Raw genomic sequence first — 22,663 nt, forward strand, 5'->3', positions numbered from 1 at the left:
ACAAATAACATGAAAATAAAATTATTTCCCTCACATTTAATTTTAAAATCCTATATCTCAGTTAAGGATTAGACAATATATCCTTAAGAATGAGCAACCTTTAGCTATTTATTCTTCACTTTAAAGAGAAAATTTGTCCTAATTTTAATAAGTATTTTTAATCAAAATAAGTCTTTGAGAATGTAGGATAAGTATATAAAACATACTTTTTGCTAATATTTTAAATTGAAATATATTTGGTTATAAAAGTCTCACAAATCTGTTTTTCTATTATAGGAGAGACGCATATGTAAAAACAGAAAAGTTGAGTCTTTGTCTTATAAAGATATTCAATCCATGATTAGGTAAATCTCAGATGATTTATAACTTAATATATTGAAACTTCTACAATTGTAATTTGCCACATTAACAAAGAAACTTCCAGGTAAGAGAATCTTTTAAAAATATTATTCGGTGTTGCACTTAGGCTCAAAGTTCATTTATTTAAATCACCTGTGACATTTGCAATTTTTTTTAAACTTTGGAAAATGCCATTATTAATATGGCTTCATTCAATTATACCTATACTCTGCACAATATCTGTTATACACTGAAGTACAACTGCAGCAATAAAATTATGCACAGTGAAATCTTTCACATTAAAACTATACTTGTTTCACATGGTGATGACTGAAAACATTTTGGAAAAGACTATTAATGGTCTTGACTGTAACAGTTTATTGCATTTTTCTTTCTCTTTCAATGTTAGTCTAATTTTGAGTTTTAAGTTCTACTTTTCCTCTTATCTTCAAATAGACTCTTCAGCATATAAACTTGAACGGCTGACACCACCACCATTACCACTAAGTTAACCATAGACCAGAAATTCACTGTATCGAAGTTGCTTTCTTGTATGTTTCGATCACGAGCTTCAAATGCTCTAAGCATAGTTTGGATATGACCACTTTTGCTTAGTCTCGACTTGATACTGTTGATAGATTCCTGGAGACAAACAAAATAATTTTACTATAAAAGAATGCTCACTAATTTTAATTTTAGAACGTGTTTCACAGTACCCTGATACTCAATTTTACATCCAAACACAAGGTTAATTAAGGGACAGATACTACTTAGATTACCAAAAGATCTTCTGTAAAGTTATGTAATAGTCCTGGATATATTTAAATTATTGTTAAGTTATTTAACAAAGAAGCAAAGCTACCGTTAATTGAAAATAATATGAAAATATATTTGACTGGTATAGTGCCAGGAATTTTACATACATTATCTCTTAGCTCTTGAAACTATAAAAAAATGACTAAGTTTTAAAACTAATTGATAAGAGCTTTTAGGTATTTACCTTTATATAATGAATTGTGTGTTAATATTTTCTTTGTTGAATGTTAGTCTGGTCCACTTTAGAATTTAGCAAAACACCCATGTTTTTATCTGACAAAGTAGTGAAATTAGAAAATATTTCAACTTTAGATGTACATACTGTACACCAAAAAGAATAACCTTTTAATACAAACGTGTGCCAAGATAACATTCATTAAACTTACCAAGAGGCAGTCTAAGTTGCACATCTTCTAAAAAACTTAGAGTATGGACCTGATCAGAAATGACTTAAAAACTATAGACTACATGAACATAAGGTCAAACTAAGTTGAGACCTGAAATGATGTCAAAACATTTATGGCAAAAATAAGAAAATACTAGAAACATTTTCCTGGAGTCATTTTGCTTAAAATCCAAAAAATATACTCAAAATTTCAGACTGCTGGGCTAAACCTAAAAAAACTATAAAATGTAATATCACATGAGCATATTTGCAAAGCAATGCAAATATTTTCCAGAAAAATATGAGATTCATATCCTCAAGTAAAAAGAGCATATGCATAGTTCTTCTAGATATCACAATGATGTGATAGTCAAATTTCAAGTTTGCTATTGTGATACAAATTTTGGGGAAGTAAATGGAAAAGTTCCTGAAAGACATTTTATTTTTCTTAGATTTATAAGTATTTTAAGCCATATTTAAATCTGGATGAGAAGAAGACTAGTAGTGGAACTATATGGGTACATCATTTCCATTTTAATTTTGAGCTGGTTTCCTTATTAAATGGCATGAAAGGGGAAAAGGAGGGAGGCTGGAGCTAGACTAGTAATAACTAAGTCATCTTTCTTTTCTAAAATTCAACTAAGTTGAATGCACATATGAAATCATGGTAAGATCAAAAACTGTCATGGTAAAAATTCATGCCAATCAAACTTAATCTTTCAGTTTGTATTCACAGTAACACCAGTGGAAAAGGTAAGAAAACTAACATTGTGTGCCAGACACTGTTTAAAGCACTTAGACATATGCTATATCACATTTCATTGTCACAACTCTAGAGGTATTACCCCATTTTGCAGTATTAGGAAAGCAAGGCTTGGAGAGCTCAGTCACCAAGGAATTATGCATATGATATGATCATTTTGTACTCTAACTTCTTAATCTAACTGATCTATAATATGTCTCTTCTGCTATAATTTGATAGTTCCTTTACTAAGAAACCTGGAATGGTCAAAACACAAAAAAGTTCAGGTATTGGAGGATATACTCTTTCAAACTTGCAATAACCATGTTATTTCTCCTGCAGCTATTTGTAAATATAACTAACTTATATTAATAACATCTAGCTTTAGTTGAAGGGTTATAACCTTTCCCCCCAGCACTAGTAGTGCTATTATTAGCAAATAGGTTCTTATACATGCATATTTCATGATATACTTTATCATGTTTATGATAAAGTATAAAGCATGTTTATGATAAAGTATAAAGCAATTCAAGCAAAGAAGCCATATTCAGAGTTTTCACTTCTGAGTTTAGTGTTAGTTTCTGATGAATGCTAGGTCTGGTGTAAGTAATGTAAATAATGTTCCCAAATTAATCAAGTATCAAATTTCATGTTATAAAAACTATGCTGTGAGAAAAATTTCTGTACATTTTAAGTGTTTACACATTACTCAATTTTATTCTATGTGCAAGTATGCTACAGATTACATTCTTTTATTAGTGAACATTCTAAGGGAGTTTTGTAGTTTAAGAGCCTGTGTTCAAATTCTAGTTCTCCCTCTCTGGTTGTTTAACAGAAATATTACCTCATCTCCCTAAACTGCAATTTCCTCATTGGGAAGATAGATAATCCTCATAGAGTTAAGTAAAAATTACATGAGATAATGCAGGTAAAATACTTAGCTCAGTGCCTATCAGAGTAAGGACTCTGGATGTTAATAATTTTTATTATTTTATTAAAAGCCCATACTGACCAGGATGTCTTCTAGTTTCATATCCAATATATCTGTGCCAGTAATATATTTCTTCCAGTCCTCTTGTTCTTGTTCCTGTTCTCCCATATTATCCAGGATTAATTCAAAGAAAATCACCTTCTCAGAAATGGTGCTGAATGTATTATCAAAGCAGAACATGTAGTCACCAAATTCAGTTTCTACCCTGTATTAAAAAAAAGGACATGTCATCATTTATCTGTACTTCTATTTGGGACCAAAGGGAAAACCATTACAGATATATAAAATAACATGATTTATAATAATTGGACAGGTTACTGACAGATTTCCTTAGTATTTAAAGATAATCTAATTTCTTGGGGAAGAGGCAACCTAGAAATATATTCAAGTACTTGAAATTTAGATGTGCTTATTATTTACTCAGTAAATTATGGTAAATGATCTTGACCTAATTTTTAGAAAAGACTAGAATTAAAAACCTAGATACATGATACTTCACAATGAACTTCAAAATTTATGTTATTAAAAGTAATTTATCATGAGTTCATATGCAGATATGACTTATGATCCTCCCCCTTCAAGAATTGAGATTAATCTGTAAAGTGAGTTTTGGTTTTTAAAGCAGTGATGGATTTTCCTAAATGCTTCCTTCCAGGCCTATACCAATTAAGTACATCTTTGTAATACGGTTCACAGTAGCCAACAACCAGAGCTTTACTCTCAGTGGCACTGCCTTTATTGAATAAATGCCACTCACATCTAAACTTATGATCTTGGTTTCACATTTCATATTCAAGATAACTAGCCTGGGCAGAGTTAATTTAGCCAAGTAGTTTTCTAATAATTTTTTTGCAGAGAACTGTGAACAAGCAAAATATTACACAGGTTAATAACATTTATTACTGCTAGCCACACAGTTCAAAATGTTTTACTTTTCACAGGGACTATTCATGGAAGGTTAGTCTAAATGATTTTAAAATTTTCTTATCTCCGGTATGCTGGATTGCTAAAATTTTGAGGTGCTTTGTATTATTTTCTGTAGCATTCTCAATACAACATGTGATGCTCATCTTTTAAGCCAATCTGTCTTTTTTCTCCCTATTTCCAACTTATTATTTTTGTTTAAACAGATAACTACTTAGATTTTCAAGTTAATCTTTCTACAGTACTGCATGCTTTGCAATCTCAGTCATGATAAATCTGTCTTTTAAGGATGTATTTAACCTTTGGAAGGAGCCTGAAGCAAACAGTGGGGGACAATTTTAAAAGGAAAAAAAAAAAAAAGGCTATTATGTAAAGTTAAATTTAATGTTAATAGCTCTTTACTTTTAATCTTGTTTAGTTTTAATTTTATTTAACTCAGCTTTAGCCATTCTTAACCCTGCATTGGATAAAAAGGGTAAGCTTTGTATCTCTTTTTATATATAAAGTATATATGTGTATGTAGACACACACAGTACAACAATGCATATATAGTATACATAGTATATATAGTAAATCTGGAATTAAATCTAGTATTAAAATTTCATGGGAGATGATGAGGAAAAAAGTGTCTTAAAAGGCTGCATGGAGACCAGGGTAAAAATGAAAAATGTTTGAGAAGCACTGACTCATATCTAACCTTCAGCATGTGTATAAAAAAAAGATGTTTACTACTTTATAGTCCTTCGTATATTAATTTCTAAATGTTGACTGCTTTTAAAAGGAATTTTATTATTACAAATGAAAGAAAATATTATCCAAAATAGAGTAAATTTTCCTTTCAAATATAATAAACGTTAGCATAAGTAGTGCAAAATGTCTGGTGTGAGTTAGGGTACTATTAATTCAGTTATCTAGAAAAATGCATTTATATATGACTCCTCATTACAGGCAGTGCTAGACAAATAGGGATTACTTAAGTTTTAAAAGGCTCTGTTTGGAAGAAATTTTACTAATCCTGACTTCTGGACGGACAGTATTTGTTTTACAGATTTAAGAAAGAAACTATTTCAATGCCATAACTGAGATTTTAGTTGCTTTTGAAAGTTAATATAGCTAAAGGTAAAATTTTTGTTAAAATCTAATTTTTAGAAAATAGATTTGTAAATGTGGTATAGTGATTGAGAGTGAGCTGGACTGCTGGGTTTTAAATCCTGGCTTTGCTGTTCACTGGCTATGTAACTTTCATGTACTTAATAGCTCTATGCCTCAATTTCTTCATTGGTAAAATGAAAATAATATCATGTACCCCATAGGATTGTGGTGAAGAATAAAATATATTAATAGATGTAAAGTGCTTAGAACAGTGTCCTGGCACATCAAAATAATTCAATAAATGTGAGGTCTTATAAACATACTTTTGTTTTCAAATGTTTTAATGGGAGGTAATTCTATGCACTAAACAATAAGATACCTTCCCACCCCACCCCACCCCACCCCACCCCGAACAGTTAATTTATCTCTAAAGAAAAGCAGAAAATTGGAGAGAAATAAAAATTGACAAATTCTATACATTTTCTGTATTCTGAAATTTAAAAATTGAACTACATTTTTAGTTCTTGTTCATGAACCTATCAAAGAGAAAGCATAGTTAATCCCAAGTATATCAATTTAAACTGATTTTTAAAATGTATTTCTCTATTTTATTAATAGTTTATTACAAATATTATCTTCTGAACTCTGCATAGGTGAAATGCCATTTTAAAAAGCACTTTGAAATGAATATCTTAAAAATTATGGAGACATTTTTCCCCCCCATTCATTCATACATGTATTCAATATTTACTATTAATTACATGCCAGGTACTTTGGTTAACAAAGACCAATAATTAAAATAATAGCTAGTACTTACATAGTGCTATGTGCCAGGGATGTTCTAAGCATCGTATGGTAGAAAGTAAGAATTTTGGTTCATCCTGCCTCCTCCTCTTAATAAATGTATATCCCTGCAGACTTATTTAACTTCTCTGAGCCTCCTTGTCTGTAAAGATTCCTTGTCTGTAAAATGGGAATTAGGGAATCAAAGAATCTATCTCTTAGTGAGTTGGAATAATAAATATAAAAGCATATAAAATGCAAATCCTAGTTTATGGCAAATATTAGACACTGTATTCATTCCTTTCTATTAACTTACGATGTAGTTTTAATACAATAACATCAGTGAATTAAGAATGTGCTAGAGTAAAGTAAGAGAATGGAACATAGAAACACCATTGAGAGATGAAAAAAGAGAAGTTAGATTAAGAAGAGAATATATGGCCTTTTGCCAAACTTTGAAAGTGTGATAACAAGTATTTTCTTTCCATATGGTTTTCTATGGTCAGATCTTTTATGTTTAGGTCTTACAACTGTCTAAAAAGAGTGAGATCTGAGTAAAAAAAATTTTTTTACACACACACATATTACTGTTGTTCTAAGAAAAAAAAGAATGGGCAAAGATGATATAGCCAGCAGCTCAAGAAACTTTAGGATACATACTTGGAACAGTAAATTATAGATAAAATGGGAGGCCTGTGCTAGCCAGAAAGGGAGGTTTAAAATGCCACAAGAGATTGAACGTAATACCTAGGGAATGCTCATCTTTTAGTTTTTTTTTTTTTTTTTTTAGGTGAGGAAACCCTTGGTTGACCTCACAGATTGCAAGGACCTTGTCAGTTTACAATCCCTTATTTTATTTTTTTTACATCTACAGCACTTGGTCTTCTTAGGTGGTCTCTCATCCAAGTACTAACCAGGCCCAATCCTGCTTAGCTTCCGAGATCAGGTGAGATCAGGCTTGTTCAGGGTGGCATGGCCATGGAGGAAAATATTTTAGTTTAAGATAAACCATTATCAAGGACTGTTGGAAATGTTCATAGGGAATCATTTAATATTGATATTTAGTGTCAACTGTGCTAAATTTCCATGCCCTGCAGATAGCCCACTGGTATTATCCAGCCCAAGGAATCAACTAAGAGATTACTTACGTGTGAACTCCATCTGATTTTCTTTGTTCAAAAACTAAGGTTCTTCCTTCTGGAGAAGCAAGATAGAAATCAATATCTAATCCTGCTCCATCTAAAACCTGTAGAAAAGTATAGAAAGAACACATTTCAAATTCTGAAAATATATAAAGTAGATGTTACGATGAAAAGATCTTTACAAACCTAGAGGGGTAAGAAAGTCAATGGACTCATGTTAGAGCTAGAAAGGAGCAGAAAAGTCATCTAAGTTCAACTGCATTCATTTCTTACCAATTACTGTTGGCTATCACCTAAACTTAGGCCTTATGGGTATTACTGAAATAATCTTCCTAAAACAATGCCTTCATTGAGAAGCCCTGTAGAGTAAAAAGAAACACAGAAGGGAGTTCAAATGGTGAACCTTTTACTTTAGCAATTTAGGGTATGCTCTGTAGCTTTTCTGAGTTTGTTTTCAATAAAATAATAACTCATTTAAAACAAGACTTCCATGATCTGACTCCAAATGACTTATCAAACACATTCATCTGCTATTCCCCAGTATGAAGTGTATATTCAAAGAAAGCTGTTTACTTACTGGTCAATAAACATAACCTATTCTTTTATAATCCTGAAATGTCCTGCTGCTGCTCCTGATGATGATAGCAGCTAACAATTACCGTGTATGCCACACATTGTCTTTTAAGTGCTTTATGTGGATTAATTTATTCCTCACTATAACTCTAAAAGGTAGGTCCTATTATTCTTATTTTTAAAAAGCAAAAACAAAAAACTGAGGCACAGAGAAGTAATTTTCCCAAGGTGATACAGCAAATAAGTGGCACGAGCAAAATATGAACTCAGCAATCTGTCTCCAGTGGTTACTCGTTTTCTTATATAACACTCCATTTTTATTTTTCTTGGTAGCTTTAATGGCATTACATAAAAATTACCTATTCTTGTACTTACTGATCAAAAGAAATGGTTTCAAATGGCTAACTAAATATACATAATTCTTTTTCTTCTTTAAATTTAAATGAAATGAAGAAAACAATACAAATAATAACAACACTGGAAATCTAGGAAGACTGTTAATAGACTTGAAGAGGAAAGAATTTCTAGAAGGTATTCATTGAGTAAAGGCTATAGCTAGTTATCAGTATCTATCAACCTTAAAATTCTCAAATGTACATGGATGGAGACTAAAAATCAGAATTAGGAGCAAAAGAATTCTCAGAACTAAGGTGAAAAAGTATAGATGAAAAGCAGGAAAATCGTTAAAAGCCTTCATGAAACAAAGATTTCAAACTATCCATCTAATTTGCATTTCAAAAGAAGAGACATGAAGGCAGAAAATTATCAAATAAGAGAATAAAGATTCAAAAAATAAAATTCATTAAACTGAAAGAATCTAATAGATGTGAAGCAGGATAAATGAAAAAGATCCAAAAATCCTGTGTTTTCCAAAGAATTTAAAATAACAACCTAGAAACTTCTAATGACAAGTAGTAGAGAACTGCAAAATAGCAAGAATTGGTATTGGCATCATAATTTTTACATGTAAGGTACAAAAAAACAATGGAGCCATGTCTTCAATGTTCCCAAGTAAAATACAGTATTTACTGAAGTGCAAGCAAAAAGTAAAGCCATTTTCAGATAAGGACTCAAAACATTCTAAAAGAATTACGCAAGTTTATCCGTCAAAAAAACAAAAAGATATCCATCAAATCAAAACGAGCTATAACAAAACTAAGCAAAGACATCATTAAAATTAAGATTGGTAGTGGCTATCAGGCTTAATGAAATTGTTAAAAATGGTATTTAAGAATACAGAAGCTAACAAAACTATAAAAAATATATTTAAAATATAAATTATTTATTAAAAAATAAAAAACAATACCATAATACAAAACTAAATTTCCCAATGGATTCAATGGAACATGATGGGCAAGTGCCACTTGCCCCTGTCTGTTATGCTGTCGTAATAGTGTTTCAGTTCCTCAAAAGTAATGTCTTCTTCCTCAATGTTTGGCACATGCTGGTCTTTTTACCTAGCCCCTCGTTCCACTCACCCCCTTACGCTTAGTAAGCCTGATTCTTTATCTGAACTCTACTTCCTCTAGGATGCCCTCTCTCAATTCCCACATGAAATCAAGTCTTATTAAATAATTTTCATAGCTGTATGCATTTACCTTCATAGCACTTTGATTTATAATTTCACATTTATTTTTGTAATAATTTAGCATCTGTCCACAAACAAGACTGTATGAGAGTATGGACTATACTTTTACTCATTATTGTATCCATAGGACTTAGCATAGTACTGATACAAATTAAGCAATCAATAAAGATTTAAATTCTTAAGTGAATGATCTATTTTATTCATAAGACATATGTACTAACATTTAAAATTTTCAAGAATTTAATATTTTGTGAGGCTGGTCAATTATCCTAAAAGTGTCCTCCTAAACCTGAAAAGTAAAAAATGGTTAAAAGTTGTTCAATATGTTACTGTATCCCAAGGGCAATATCTGGAATATTATTAGTTCCCTGAAATTTTAAAAACTAAGACAAAAACCAGTAGCTTCTGGTTATCAGAAAATTATTCATGGAGTAGGAAAATGCAAACAAAGGATTGAAGATGATCTCTTCCTATAAACCCCTCCAAGATTACCTAAGATTATAGACATAAAGATTTTACTTCTTGCCTCAATCAAAACAAACTAGGGAGAATGCTTTGAAGGAGTAGTCCCTTTAATAGTCCCTTTATACTTAAGATGCAAAGTATAAAGCTAAAACAAGCCAGCTATATAACACTAGAAGTGTAAATGTGAAAAAACTAACATTTGTTATATATTTACTACGTGTCAGGGATGGTCTATGACTACTTATTAACTCATTTCAAATTTTCTGAGGTAAGATTTGAGATTAAGTAACTTGTTCAATTTCACACAGTGGTAAATGAGAGGATTTCGATCCAGGTACTTTATCTTTATAATTGGAGCTCTTAATCATAAGAGTTCAGTGGTTAGAATAGATTTCCTCCCTAATAGCTGGGTAAATACTGAGGAATTTTTTAATAATACAAATTATTTTCTTACTTGGACTATTTCACTGATTTCCTTGCCTCAAATGTTGATTTCCTTATGCCCATCTTCCACACCATACCCAGTGATCTATCAGAAAAACATTCTTGACTGGTACCATGCTGTGCAAATCTTCAATGGCCCCTGCATAGAATAAAGGCAAAGCTACTTAGCATGGGCACTAGGCTAAGATCATGATCCAGCATTCCTGATGTCTCTAATCTTTTTCTTTTACTTCCACTCTAGACTTTCTAAAGTCTAATAAAAACTCAGCACTTGTAGTGTCTATAACGTACTGCTCACTGCCAAAACACTCACACTGTGCATTTTCAGAACCGTCTACTCATTTTGTTCCTTCTGAAATGTCCCCCCTTCCTTGCATGTTTTTCTCATGTAGGCATCTTTCTAGATTCAAATTTATTTTCACCGGAATCCTTTTCTGAAAGCCCAGAGACCTGGCCCTCCTCTAACAGCACTTAAACATATTTTATTGAAATTACCTGTTTATGAGCCAGTACTCTTTAAATATTAAGATCCTTGAAAACAGGGACTCTTTGTTTTGTTTGTATTCTCCCCCACCCCCAATTAAAGGCACATGGTAACTGTTCAGTAAGTGAACTTTTGAACTGGACTGAAAATTAAGAAACGTTGAGTTCTGGCCTAAGTTTTGCTCACTATGTGACTTTAGATACTTTATGCTTACCTTGTAAGTTGATAAATAATCTACTTCCAAAGTCCCTTCGAATGAACAGTCTACATAACTATTTTGCTCTATATGTGGCAGTACCTGTTACTGAAAAAGATTCTCTATATCAACTTTTAAAAATTAACATCTGATTATAAATTAACTTGAAAAGAAAATTAAAAGATGAACCGCACCAACACATCTTATTTGCAGTGCTACCTAGTAACATCGAAATTAGCTGTGTCGGAACTAACAAGATTTCTTCTAAGAAATTACCCTCTGCCAGAATGATTACATAAATTAAGACAATCTCCCATGTAATATTATGCAGACACTAAAAAGGAAACAATATGGGAGAAATGCTTCAACTGATAAGAAAATATACCACTGAAAAAGTCAACAGCCCCATTCACAATATTCCAAAATCGGATTTAGTGATAATCTCATGGTCACAATTCGAAAATCCTTAACTGAAGCAGTGACAGTGAAGATTTATAATACTGAGGTTGGGTGAAGGTGGTGGGGTAAATAAAGTATCATCATCCTGTCCAGTGATGAAGGAGAATGTGTCTCAGTCCTGTAATGTGAAATTCGCAGTATTGGAGTGTGTACTGGCTAGCAAAGCGATGCGCGAATTATGAAACAAACACCAACGACATCACTAAAGCTGGCCTCATTCCGACGGGAGGAAAGGGGAGAGGAATGGTCAGTTCCAAGTTCCGCCTAACTACTGGGTCCCCGGCCCCACCGAGAGGCCAGCCACGCGCGCCTGCGCGAAGCTAGCCAGCTTCTCGGGTGGCCCTCGCCTTTCATCATCCCTGCCGGCCACAAGAAGTTTCTAAGCGGGTGAGAGGCGACAACGCTGTGCAGCTGGGCTAAAGGAAGGGTGTTGGCTCGCCCTCCGCACTTACTTGGTACTCGATCTCCAGCGAGGCCTTCAGGGGCATGGGCTGGTAGAAACACTCCTTCTGACCCGCCGGAAGGGTAAACGTGAAGTCGCTGTCTAAGGAGTGCAAGAAGCCGGCCACCCCCGGCAGCAGCACTAGGGGCAGAGCGGCCAGAAGCAGCACCGGGAAGGGCGTCCAGATCTTGTCGCCCATCCCTGCCGGGGCGATCTCGGGCAGGAAAAGGCGTGAGATGTGTGGGTTACTGGCACCTAGGCTCCTTTTTTCCTCCCTGGACTCCTCGTGGTTGGCAGTGAAACCTGGAGCCTGAAGAAACCCCAGATGGTGGCTGCGGCGGTAAACGCTCGCTCAAAGGGGGAAACCCGGACCTCTGAAGGGTAGGAACTGAGGGCGGGGCCAGCAGTCCCTTTCCGCACCCTCCTGTCTCGGCCCCCTCACTATCCGTCCGCCTCACACCCGAACAGTCGCAAGTTTTCACGGCTTCTCCCACACCAATGGGCGTCGTGCGGTTAATTGTGGGAAATGTAGTTCCCAGCGAGCGGGCTCGGACACGCTTTCAGACCACGATCCCCGAAAGGCACCGCGCCTTTTGCGTCGCCCCACGCAGAGCCAGGACGGGGGGCGGGGCTGCGGCCGGGGCGGTGCGTTCCTAACGGCTCCCGCGGCGGTTCGAATTCATTGCTACTCGAGTTCGCCAGCTCCGCGCGTGTTGTATCTGATGGTTCCACGCCCGGGGCCGGAGAGAGGGTCCGAGGCTTCCGAACGCAGGCGAGAACGCGGCGGCTTCTGTCGTCGGGTGGGTCTCTCTCCCAGCTATGACTTGGGTGGTGAGCGACTGCTCTCTGGAGGGTGGAAACAGGCCTACGTGGGGCAGTGTTGTTCCTTTCCCTCCAGGCATCCTTGGACGCCCTTCGTCTGGTTATCGCCTGTGCTGCGCACGCCTGCTCTGCAGGATCGTATTTAAATGAAAAATCGAGAGAAAGATGTCTTGTTTGCCTCAACTTCTTCCAAATGAACGTAGGATCATTTCTGTCATTAATATAAAGCTGTGACCTTCCAACATGAGGAATCTTTCTCGACTACAGTCCATCCTGTTACACACGGGGATATAAAGAACACTTGTTCTTCTTTGTGATGGGTGTGCGTTTGTACAGCTACAAACGTATTATTTGGGCCAAGAGATGACGTCAGGGCCTGTAGGTAGCACGATGTGCTTTTTCACATATGTACAGACAATGAAGATAGAGTTTTTTGATTACCGAAGTGGGGAGGAATCTTCATTTGACAATAAATGGCCCACTGTAAAAAAAAATATATATGACTATCAAACGTATCCACTGATACGTCAAAAGGGTTAGAGAATTCTTACCCTTTTGACAGGTAAGAAGACGTTGGAGATAAAACCTGATTTAGTTGAACTATAATATCTAATGGCATTTTAGAATTTACCTAAATTTAACCTTTTATCCTTCACCGTCCTGTAGGAAGCTAGAGATGTTGAGAGATAAAGCAGAATGGGGACTTGATCCATTGACTTTTGTCTGGGAGAGTTCTCACGTAAGCGGAAGCAAATTTGGGGAAAAAAGGGGAAAGAGGGTAGAAACATTTTCTCTAAGATTACGCAATGTCTCACTTTCCTGTCAGAGTTTACTTCAATAGGGTGAGAGTTTTCTTTTTAATTTCCTCACATCTGAGAAATTTTGAGTAGGGAATAAATTTGTCATACTATATTAGCTGGATGAGGGGACGGAAGGGCAGTTTAAGAATAATTTATTCACTGAAAATACTGAGTTTCCCTCAGTGCCTTTCAATCCTGAACATAATACACAGGACTCAGCCTTTTGCAGCTTGAGATGTGGCCAGAATTCTAGAAGGGTCATGAAAGAGATGCTGCAATGACAAAGGTAAAGGGGATCTGAAAGAGGAATGTAATTTTAAGATTATTTGGAAAGATCTACAGGAGTAGTAGAAATGATAAAGCCTTCATTTAATACATAATAATTATATTTATTGATCATTATTAATAAAATGTGGCCCCTTATAACGATTTTTATGTGCAAAGGTATTTAGTAGAGAATTTCACTACCCTAGAGATACACTTTGGTCAAAGAAACAAAAGCTTCTCTTCATGTATTTCTATGAGTTAACCTGCCATGTGTCATTTTGATCTCTGTGGTTATGATGTGAATGTGTGTGCTTTTAGCATTTTATAACTATTATGAATGGAAGAAGGGGATAATCTTTATCTGGTAATAAATTGCTTTTAGGAAAATATGAATGACTGTAATGATACCAATTTTATCACACATCCAGAGCTTATAATGTGATTCTGTAAGTTCAAAACCTCATACTGAAATTGATTTATAATAAGAAAAAAAAATTGCAGTGTGATATAATTAAAAGGTCTTTGGATCCTGATAACTTAGTTTCAAATCTTGGTTCCATTATTTACAGTTTGTGTGACCTTGAGTACGTTAATTTGTCTTATTAGTTTCTCCATCTTTAACATGGAATAAAAATACTTAGTCCAATGATAACTAGACCCAGGCTATAATGAAAAATCAATTCATTGAAATTCTATAGAACTTTCCATATGGCTTTACACTGCAGAGAGCTTTATTTTAGATCATCTTGAAAGATTTCACATTTGAAATAGAAAAATAATGAGTTAACTTCTAAGTAGAAAAGAATGAGTTAAATTCTGTTAGTGTTAGAGTATTTTGACTGACACTACAGGTTCTTTCCTGCAAGGTACAATAAATTCATTTATTTTTTTAAGAAATGGAATCTAATTCATCAGACTGCTGTAATAAAGACAATGAAGAAGAAAGTTTGCTTGCAAATGTTGCTTCCTTGAGACATGAACTGAAGATAACAGAATGGAGTTTGCAGAGTTTAGGGGAAGAGTTATCTAGGTAAATAAAATCACATATAGAATTTAGATATGACTTACCTTGATGAAGGTAAAATGTATGAATTTTCATTATTATTGTGTTTCTAATATGTCTCTAGAATAGAAAATGTTCTAAAATTTTGACTATCTCAATTTAGGAAAAAAAATAGAGAATCATCTGTATATTAAGAAAACACTTGTATATTAGGACTCTGAAATATATGTTTTAGGCTTAATTAATCTATTATGACTTTTTTTAAATCTTAAGTAATTCTAGCATAGAGGCTCTAGAAATACATAGATGAGTATTTTAAAACTAACTGTAATTTATTTAAAAATTGAGTTGAAACATTGCCTTACATTCATAACTGTGACTCTGATTTCCAGTAGCATTTCAAGGACTTTTCTTTCTGTTTTCTTATTTAATGTATAGAAATTTGGAGTGAATACTTAAATTATTTAAGACCTAAAATGCATTTTTTCTTTTTTCTCTAGTGTTAGTCCAAGTGAAAACTCCGATTATGCCTCTAATCCCTCAAGGTCTGAAAGGCTCATTGTGGAAGATCTTTCTCAGCCTAGCCAGCTTGGATTTTTGAATTACTCACCTTTTAACAAAGTTTGTAAAATGCCCAGTAGCAGTACTGCTTTTCAAAAAAAGCCAAGAGATAAGGTTATTGTTTTTAGACTTCTCTACATAAAAGTAGTTGTAGTGTTTGCCCTATCTACTGAAAATACTTTTTCTTTGAGTTTTTTCTTTAAATGACTTATTCATGTTTTACATAATCTTTTACTACAGTGCTCAAGACTCACTGAATTCAAATATAATGGCTCCTGTTTCATTCTAACAAGAAAGTAGTTATTTTTGGTGTATTATTCTATTTTTAAACTTCTATATTGCCTTTCTGCAATTAAATATCTTGTTTTCTCAAATAAATTGATCTTAGCACTATTCCATGTACATAATAGGTAATCATGTATTTAAATGGATAAAGTATACTTACTCTTTAACCTAGATTGGGGTACAATGTGATAGCATGGCATTATTCTCCTTTAATTATCCCTGAATTTTGTGGATCATCTTAGATATCTTTCCTGCTTTGGAACTCTCTCTCTGCCTCTTTCTTATTCAGTCATATTATCTATCTCCCTGTGTTTGCTCCTCTTCTTTACTCAACCCTTTTATATCTTTTTCCATTCTTCTTCCTGTTTTTTATTATCCCACTGCCAGTGTGCATATATACACATGGTTGCATATGCACGTCATAATCTTTTTTTATAAAAATTTGCTCTTCCCACTTTAGAAAGCCAGCAATTGAGAGGTTCTCTTTTTGTAAGGAAGCTGCTTAATGAAGCTATTTGACTAAGCCTATATTTTAAGAATTGAATTCAAGATTATGTCATTCTGGGAAATTTGATCTCTATCCTAGTTCAAATTGCTGATTATTTTTTTAATCATATTTATGCCATAGTTGAGTTCATTGTATTTTATTGTAAGCAAAATCGAATGACAAGTTGGAGGGAAAAAATATTGGTAATGCCTATTAAAGACAAATGGCTAATCTCTTTAATATGTAAAGAACTTCTAGAAAGAAGAAAAGATGAACAACTTAATAGAAAAATGGGCAAAAGACATGTATGGAAAAGGAAATTAAAATAATCTTCAAACGAAAAGATGCTCAATCTCATAATAAGAGAAATTCACAATGAAACTGTAGTTAGGTACCAGATCTTACCTAACAGATTTGTAGACATCCAGATGTTTGACACTATTTTTATGGTGAAAATCAGGGGAAATAGGCACTCTCATACATTGCTGGTAGGAATGCAAAATGATAGAACCCCTATGAAGAGGCATTTGATAATGTTTGCTAAAATCACAAATGTGTTACCTTTGACTTGTATATCCCATTTCTAGAAAATTATCCTACAGATACGCCTATATTAGTGCAAAATGAGGCATTGTTTGTCTTAACAAAAGATTAGAGTGGTTCTCAAGTGTTCAGTAATAGGGGATTGGTTGAATAAACATGCAGCCGATGGGAAAAAAACAAAATAGAAGTTCTTACTGTATTGATTGTGGAGAATTGCCAGGATATATCATTTAAGTAAAAAATGCTATGTTCAGAATGATATATAGTCATCCCTTGGTATGTGTGGGTGATTGGTTCCAGGGTCCCCTGCAGATACCAAAATCTGAAGATGTCCATGTCCTTTATATAAAATGGTGTAATATTTGCATGTAACCCATGGATATCCTCCCATATACTTTAAATCATCTCTAGATTACTTATAATGCCTAATACAATGTAAATACTGTATAAATAGTATTTATACTGTATTATTTAGGTAATAATGACAAGAAAAGTCTGTACGTGTTCAGTGCAGACAAACCAATTTAGGCCTAACTATATATTACACATTGACTACAGGGTAACTTTTTTTCTCAAATATTTTTGATCCATGGTTGAATCCATGGAAGGAGAACCCCTGGATACAGAGGGCCAACTGTATATTGCAGTCTAGTTTTTGCATAAGGAAGTGTGGAGTGGGCAATTTGTTTGTATATGCATGTGGAAACACTAGAAGACTAGATTTAATTAAGACTATAACTTAACTCTCCTCTATTAGCAGTTTCTTATTTTTTGCTGTATGAATGGTGTTATACAAAAATTTATAAACAAATATATAAAAATGATTACATACCAACTAAAGATAGGAATGAGACTCTGTACTTTTTCTTTTATGTAGTTTTGACTTTTGGGTTGTATGATATATTACTTTTTCCAAAAAATAAAATTAGAGAAATCATGTTTTGAAAACCTCAAACCTCATGAAATTTATTGTAAAATATATATTCAAAAGAGTGTAATAGAAATATACATATACAGTTTAAAGAGTATTTTAACCATTATCCATTTTATTGTTGCTGGACATTTGGGTTCCTACCATTAACTGTCTCTTAGGGGCAGTTTAGCTATGAATATTTTTATATCTCCAGGTGCAAAAATATGAAAGTTTCTGTCCGATTTATACCCAGGAGTAATATTTTGTGTCTTTTTTACTTCTTAAATTCTTAAATATTTTTAGCCTATTCAACTTTACTGGATAATACCAAGAATTTTTTCAAAGTGTGCCATTGTTTTCCAAGCTGTACTTATTTGTGTACTAGTAGTGGAGGAGAGTGCTGATTGTCTCACATCTCCTCACCAACACTTACTAAATACCTTAACTCATTTTTTGAGCTACTTTATTATTTTATTGATAATTGTTCATCATTTTCCATTAATTACATGTAATGCTTAATGAAATAATAAAAAAATTGCTCTTTAATAATCAAAACCAAATTGCTCTTTTTCATTTTTCAGATACCTTTTTCATCTTCTAACCCCATGGATCAGGAGATCAAAAGTCTTCGAGAGAAACTTAATAAACTTAGGCAACAGAATGCTTGTTTGGTCTCACAGAATCATTCTTTAATGACTAAAATAGAATCTGTCCACTTTGAATTAACACAGTCAAAAGCAAAAGTATGTTTCTTCTTTTTTTTTTTCAGCATGCATCTTTTTATTTATTTGGTATCTGAAAATGTTCATTACCATATTTCTCCTACCACACAAAGTGGAAAGACCTTTGGAAGTTCTTATGTGGAAATCACTCAGTCACATGTGCTTGTGTTCAGGGTGGGTGTTATTTGTTGAGTTTTAGATGTTCAGCTTATTGTTATTTCAAGGGGAGAGATCCGGAGACATCCCTCACTCCACCATGCTTCTGACGGCGCTCCCTAAAGTATGTTTCTTAAACTGGTGACTGTGTCAACAGAAAATCATTATAAGCACTTAAAGATTTATAATTGGAAAAATATTCCTTGTATTGTTTTAATATGTTATGTGTAATTTTTATCATACTAATAGAATATCACCATATTATGGAATCAATTTTACACGAATTTAGTATCTGAAAATAATTGAGGAGAACTCATAGTCTGTGCATTTAGATAAAGCTTCTTAAAATCTTAAGATTAGCAATTTGTAGTTTTATTGTACAAAGAAAAATACCTTATTTATCTTTTTAAAATAATACATTCTCATTGTTGAAAACTTTATGAATAGAAAAAAGAACAGGGAGAAAATTACTCTGTTTCCACCATCCAGGAACTTCCTTATTTGTTTTAGGTCTCTATGCTTGAATCTGCTCAACAACAGGCAGCCAATGTGCCAATCTTAGAAGAACAGATTATAAATTTGGAAGCAGAAGTTTCAGCCCAAGATAAAGTTTTGAGGTAAATATACTTCTTATAGCTTTACAATTTTTATTTCATAATATTATATACTCAGTACTAAAATGAGAATTTAAGAAGTAAAATACAAAGAATTAGTCGATTTATAATTTATCCTCTTCTGCCTTGAAATGAGAAATATATGCATACCTAATAGCACATTACTTCATTATAGTGATTCTCAAAGTGTAGTTCTGGCACCAGCAGTATTAGCATCATTTGGGAACTTGTTAGAAATGCAGATTTCAGGTCTTATCTCAGACTTACTGAAACACAAACTCTAGGATGTGGGACCCAGCAATCTGTGTTTTTACAAATCTTGCAGATGATTCAGATGTGCCCTAAAGTTTCTGAACTATGTGGTAATGCTTTTTGTATCTGACCATGAAATAGGATATAAGCTATATATTCATCACTTGATGGAAATATTCTTTTATTTCTTGTTAAAACTCAGTTAATAAATGATAACTATGCCTTTTCTCTTAAATATTTGTTTCTCTTAATTCAGTGTTTTAAACTAACAGAGTTGCTAATACTGAACTATTCTTGCATAGTGGCATATCCTTAATATTCTTTAAAAAATATCCTTTGTTTTATAGAGAGGCAGAAGATAAATTAGAGCAGAGCCAGAAAATGGTGATTGAAAAGGAACAGAGTTTGCAGAAGTCCCAAGAGGAATGTATAAAGTTGAAGGTGGACTTACTGGAACAGAGTAAACAAGGAAAGAGGTATGTGTTTTTTAAAGCAAGCAATTCTTTTTATAGGGGAAATAAAGAATATACTACCTATTTAAAATTCTAGCTAAGTTTTAAAGTAAAAAATTTTCAGAAATTTGACAGTGGAATAACTTAATGTTCTTTTTTGTCCGTTTTTTTTTTAATTTCCCATTAAAATTTTCATGTGTGGATTTTGTTATTGGCATTCTTGATTGGGATTAATTCTCAGAAGCCTGATAATGATTATCAATGTAATGATATTTGCTTATTTCTGAAATTAAGTTGCATGAGCTACATAAAATTCATGAGTAGTGTGTTTGGGTCTTCCTTAAGGAATATATAAGTAATGTAAAAATATCTATTTTGTATAAACCATGTCTTAAGATGAAGTTTGTAAGTAATATTAACCCAAGAACCATTAAGTTTGAATATCGATTAACTTTTAAATTAATATTTAAATTTTTAAATTTTAAATTAATGTGATTTTACAATATAATATTGTAATTATAACAGCTTTTACATAGAGTAAAATCACAGTCTGCATTTTTCTCTTTTAAAATAAAAATATATTTTAAAAATTTATGCTATGACATAAATAAGTTTACAAAGAAAGTATACTTTACAAAGTTGTCATAAATAGATTAAATATTTGTTTGCGTTTACATTTAAACTTCTAAAAACTGCTCACAACCCATCTATAAGTCATTTTTTATTCAAATGAGTTTGGAAGAATGTTTTCCCAGCAGCCTTTGGTTAGTCTAGTTCCAATTACAATATGTATTTGGTAGGCAGTATTACTTAGGGGAAATATTTAGGTTTTGGAGTCAAATAGCCAGATTTTACCTCTCAGCGGCTTTGTTACCTTGGGCAAATCATTTAACTTTTTTGAATCTCAGTTCATCTATTAAATCTAGGTGATATTGTCTTGATATAAGAATTAACTGAAGTAAGAAATGTTAGTTGACTCTTAAATAATAAACACTAACAAATGTATCTATTCTAAGAATAAACTATATAGTTAAATATTCTGAAATTCAGACTTATTCAGATAAACAGTTTATAAATGATTGTTTAAAATAGTGAGATGATAATACATGAAGACTAGCTTTCTAATATAGCTAAGAAAAAATGCAGAGGAAGAATGGCTAGTTTTTTTGTAAAACTTAAATAAGAGATGATTTTTAGGGTATTGACTTTGCTTTCACAAAGTGAATAAGTACGGGTTGGACACAGTCTGGACAGCATGTGTAAAAGCATAGAGGTGTAAAAGAGCATCATTGCTGTAGAACACTAAGGAGTTTTATGTACTTATAAATGGATAGGTGTAGTAGGAAATGAGGCAAAAAAGACAAGTTTGGTCCAGACTGGAAATGGCTTTGTATGTTATGCCAAAGAGTTTATGTTTTAACCTGGAGAGCATAAATAGGCAATTGAGATTTTTAGGTAGGGGTGAAGACCCTTGACATGAAGACCCTTGGGACCTTTTCGAAGAACTAGAGTGAGTATTGGGATTCTGAAATTGAATGATGGAAACTTTTGCAAAGACTTTTTTAGGGTGCAGAAGATTAATCATAATGGATTAAAAAGCCAGTGTAAAGGCAGTGGTTGTTTAGCTTTATGCTGTTTATGAGAGACATACCTGAAACATGAAAACACAGAAAAGTTGAAAGCAGAGGGATAGAAATAAATATTTCAGGAAAATAGTCACTAAAACAAAGTAGATATAACTAAATATCACGCAGAATAGATTTAAGTACAAAAAGCATTATTAGAGTTAAAAATTACTGCTATAACTCATCTCCAATATATGTTTAAGTAACAAGTAAGAAGCTATAAAGATTCTAAATTTATATGTAGCTAATAATTTAGTACCCAAATATATAAAGAAAATAACAAAATTTTAAGTTGAAATGAACACATCTGTAATCATACAGGGAACATTTTTATACATTTACTAGGAATTGATAACAAAAAAGAAGTTGAAGAGTTGAATGACAGTTAATTTTGATATGGAACTCTGTACCCCACAATTTGAGAATTCACATTCTTTTAAGCACTTCTAGAACATTTATAATCCATTAACTCACTATGCTGGAAAACATGAGTTTCAACAAACACCAAAAGATTGTCATATATATCACTTTCTCAGACCACAGTACGATTAAGTTAGAATATAACCTCCCAAATCATGTATGTTTGGAAATGTAAAACTAGCCTTCTTGCTACTCATGGACCATTGAAAAGCTTATGATGAGAATTAGAAAACTTTTAGAACTGAGTGACATAAAAAATATTGTATATCACATCTTATGAACTGCAGCCAGAGATATTCTTAGAGGAAAAATTTTAAGCCTCCTATGCATATATTAAAATTAATATATGATTGAAAAGGAATAAGCTAAAACATTTAATTTATGTAATCAGGAAAAGGACATGAGAAGAAATAGCATCAAAAGAAAATAGAAGTAATAAAATAATAAAGATAAAAGTGAAATGGATGAGTAGAAAACAAACAATAGAGAGGATAATCAAAACCTAAATCTTGTTTCTTCACAATGACCAATGTGATGGGCATTAGATAAGATTAATCAAGGAGAAAAAGCATGAAAAACAATATTGGGATTTAGAAGGGATTCCTAAATTACAGATTTAGCTATAATTTAAGAAGTTAGACTAAGGACCATGAACCATGGTCAATAGGAAGATAAATTTGAAAACTTAGACTGAAAAAACAATTCTCCAACAAAATGTAATTTCACAATACTAGCTTAAGAATAAATTGAAAACCTGAATAGATATATAGCCATTAGAGATATTGAATCAATAATTAAAAATTTGCAAACAAAAAAGCAAACCAAGGAAAACGTGATGACGACAAAAAGCCAGGTCCATTGCAGTACCCAGAGGCT

At 33.0% G+C, this 22,663-nt stretch overlaps 2 protein-coding genes and 1 pseudogene across 5 annotated transcripts in view; 1 reads left to right on the top strand and 2 right to left on the bottom strand.

Moving 5' to 3' along the window:
* Positions 1 to 337: 337 nt before the first annotated feature.
* Positions 338 to 12,293, bottom strand: TMED5 (transmembrane p24 trafficking protein 5). Its single transcript, XM_006919417.3, has 4 exons — positions 11,876 to 12,293; positions 7,221 to 7,318; positions 3,295 to 3,478; positions 338 to 981 (listed from the first exon to the last, which is right to left on the bottom strand). Exons 1-4 carry the CDS (start codon positions 12,062 to 12,064, stop codon positions 763 to 765), a joined length of 690 nt encoding a protein of 229 aa, XP_006919479.1. The 5' UTR covers positions 12,065 to 12,293; the 3' UTR covers positions 338 to 762.
* On the bottom strand, positions 6,938 to 7,056 carry LOC112485984 (annotated as a pseudogene).
* A 93-nt stretch (positions 12,294 to 12,386) lies between the features above and the next one.
* CCDC18 (coiled-coil domain containing 18) overlaps positions 12,387 to 22,663 on the top strand; it is a 101,001-nt gene continuing 90,724 nt past the window's right edge. Inside the window, exons 1-6 of one of the 4 annotated variants that reach the window (XM_006919418.3) lie at positions 12,387 to 12,665; positions 14,649 to 14,784; positions 15,258 to 15,432; positions 18,128 to 18,289; positions 18,935 to 19,041; positions 19,638 to 19,766. In XM_006919418.3, the coding sequence (XP_006919480.1) occupies positions 14,651 to 14,784; positions 15,258 to 15,432; positions 18,128 to 18,289; positions 18,935 to 19,041; positions 19,638 to 19,766 (707 nt within the window). In that variant the 5' untranslated portion in view covers positions 12,387 to 12,665; positions 14,649 to 14,650. The other 3 variants (XR_001517583.2, XM_015595175.2, XM_025051904.1) reach the window with 3 other exon arrangements.

Source organism: Pteropus alecto, unplaced genomic scaffold (genome assembly GCF_000325575.1).
Source record: "Pteropus alecto unplaced genomic scaffold, ASM32557v1 scaffold25, whole genome shotgun sequence".
Taxonomy (NCBI): domain Eukaryota; kingdom Metazoa; phylum Chordata; class Mammalia; order Chiroptera; family Pteropodidae; genus Pteropus; species Pteropus alecto.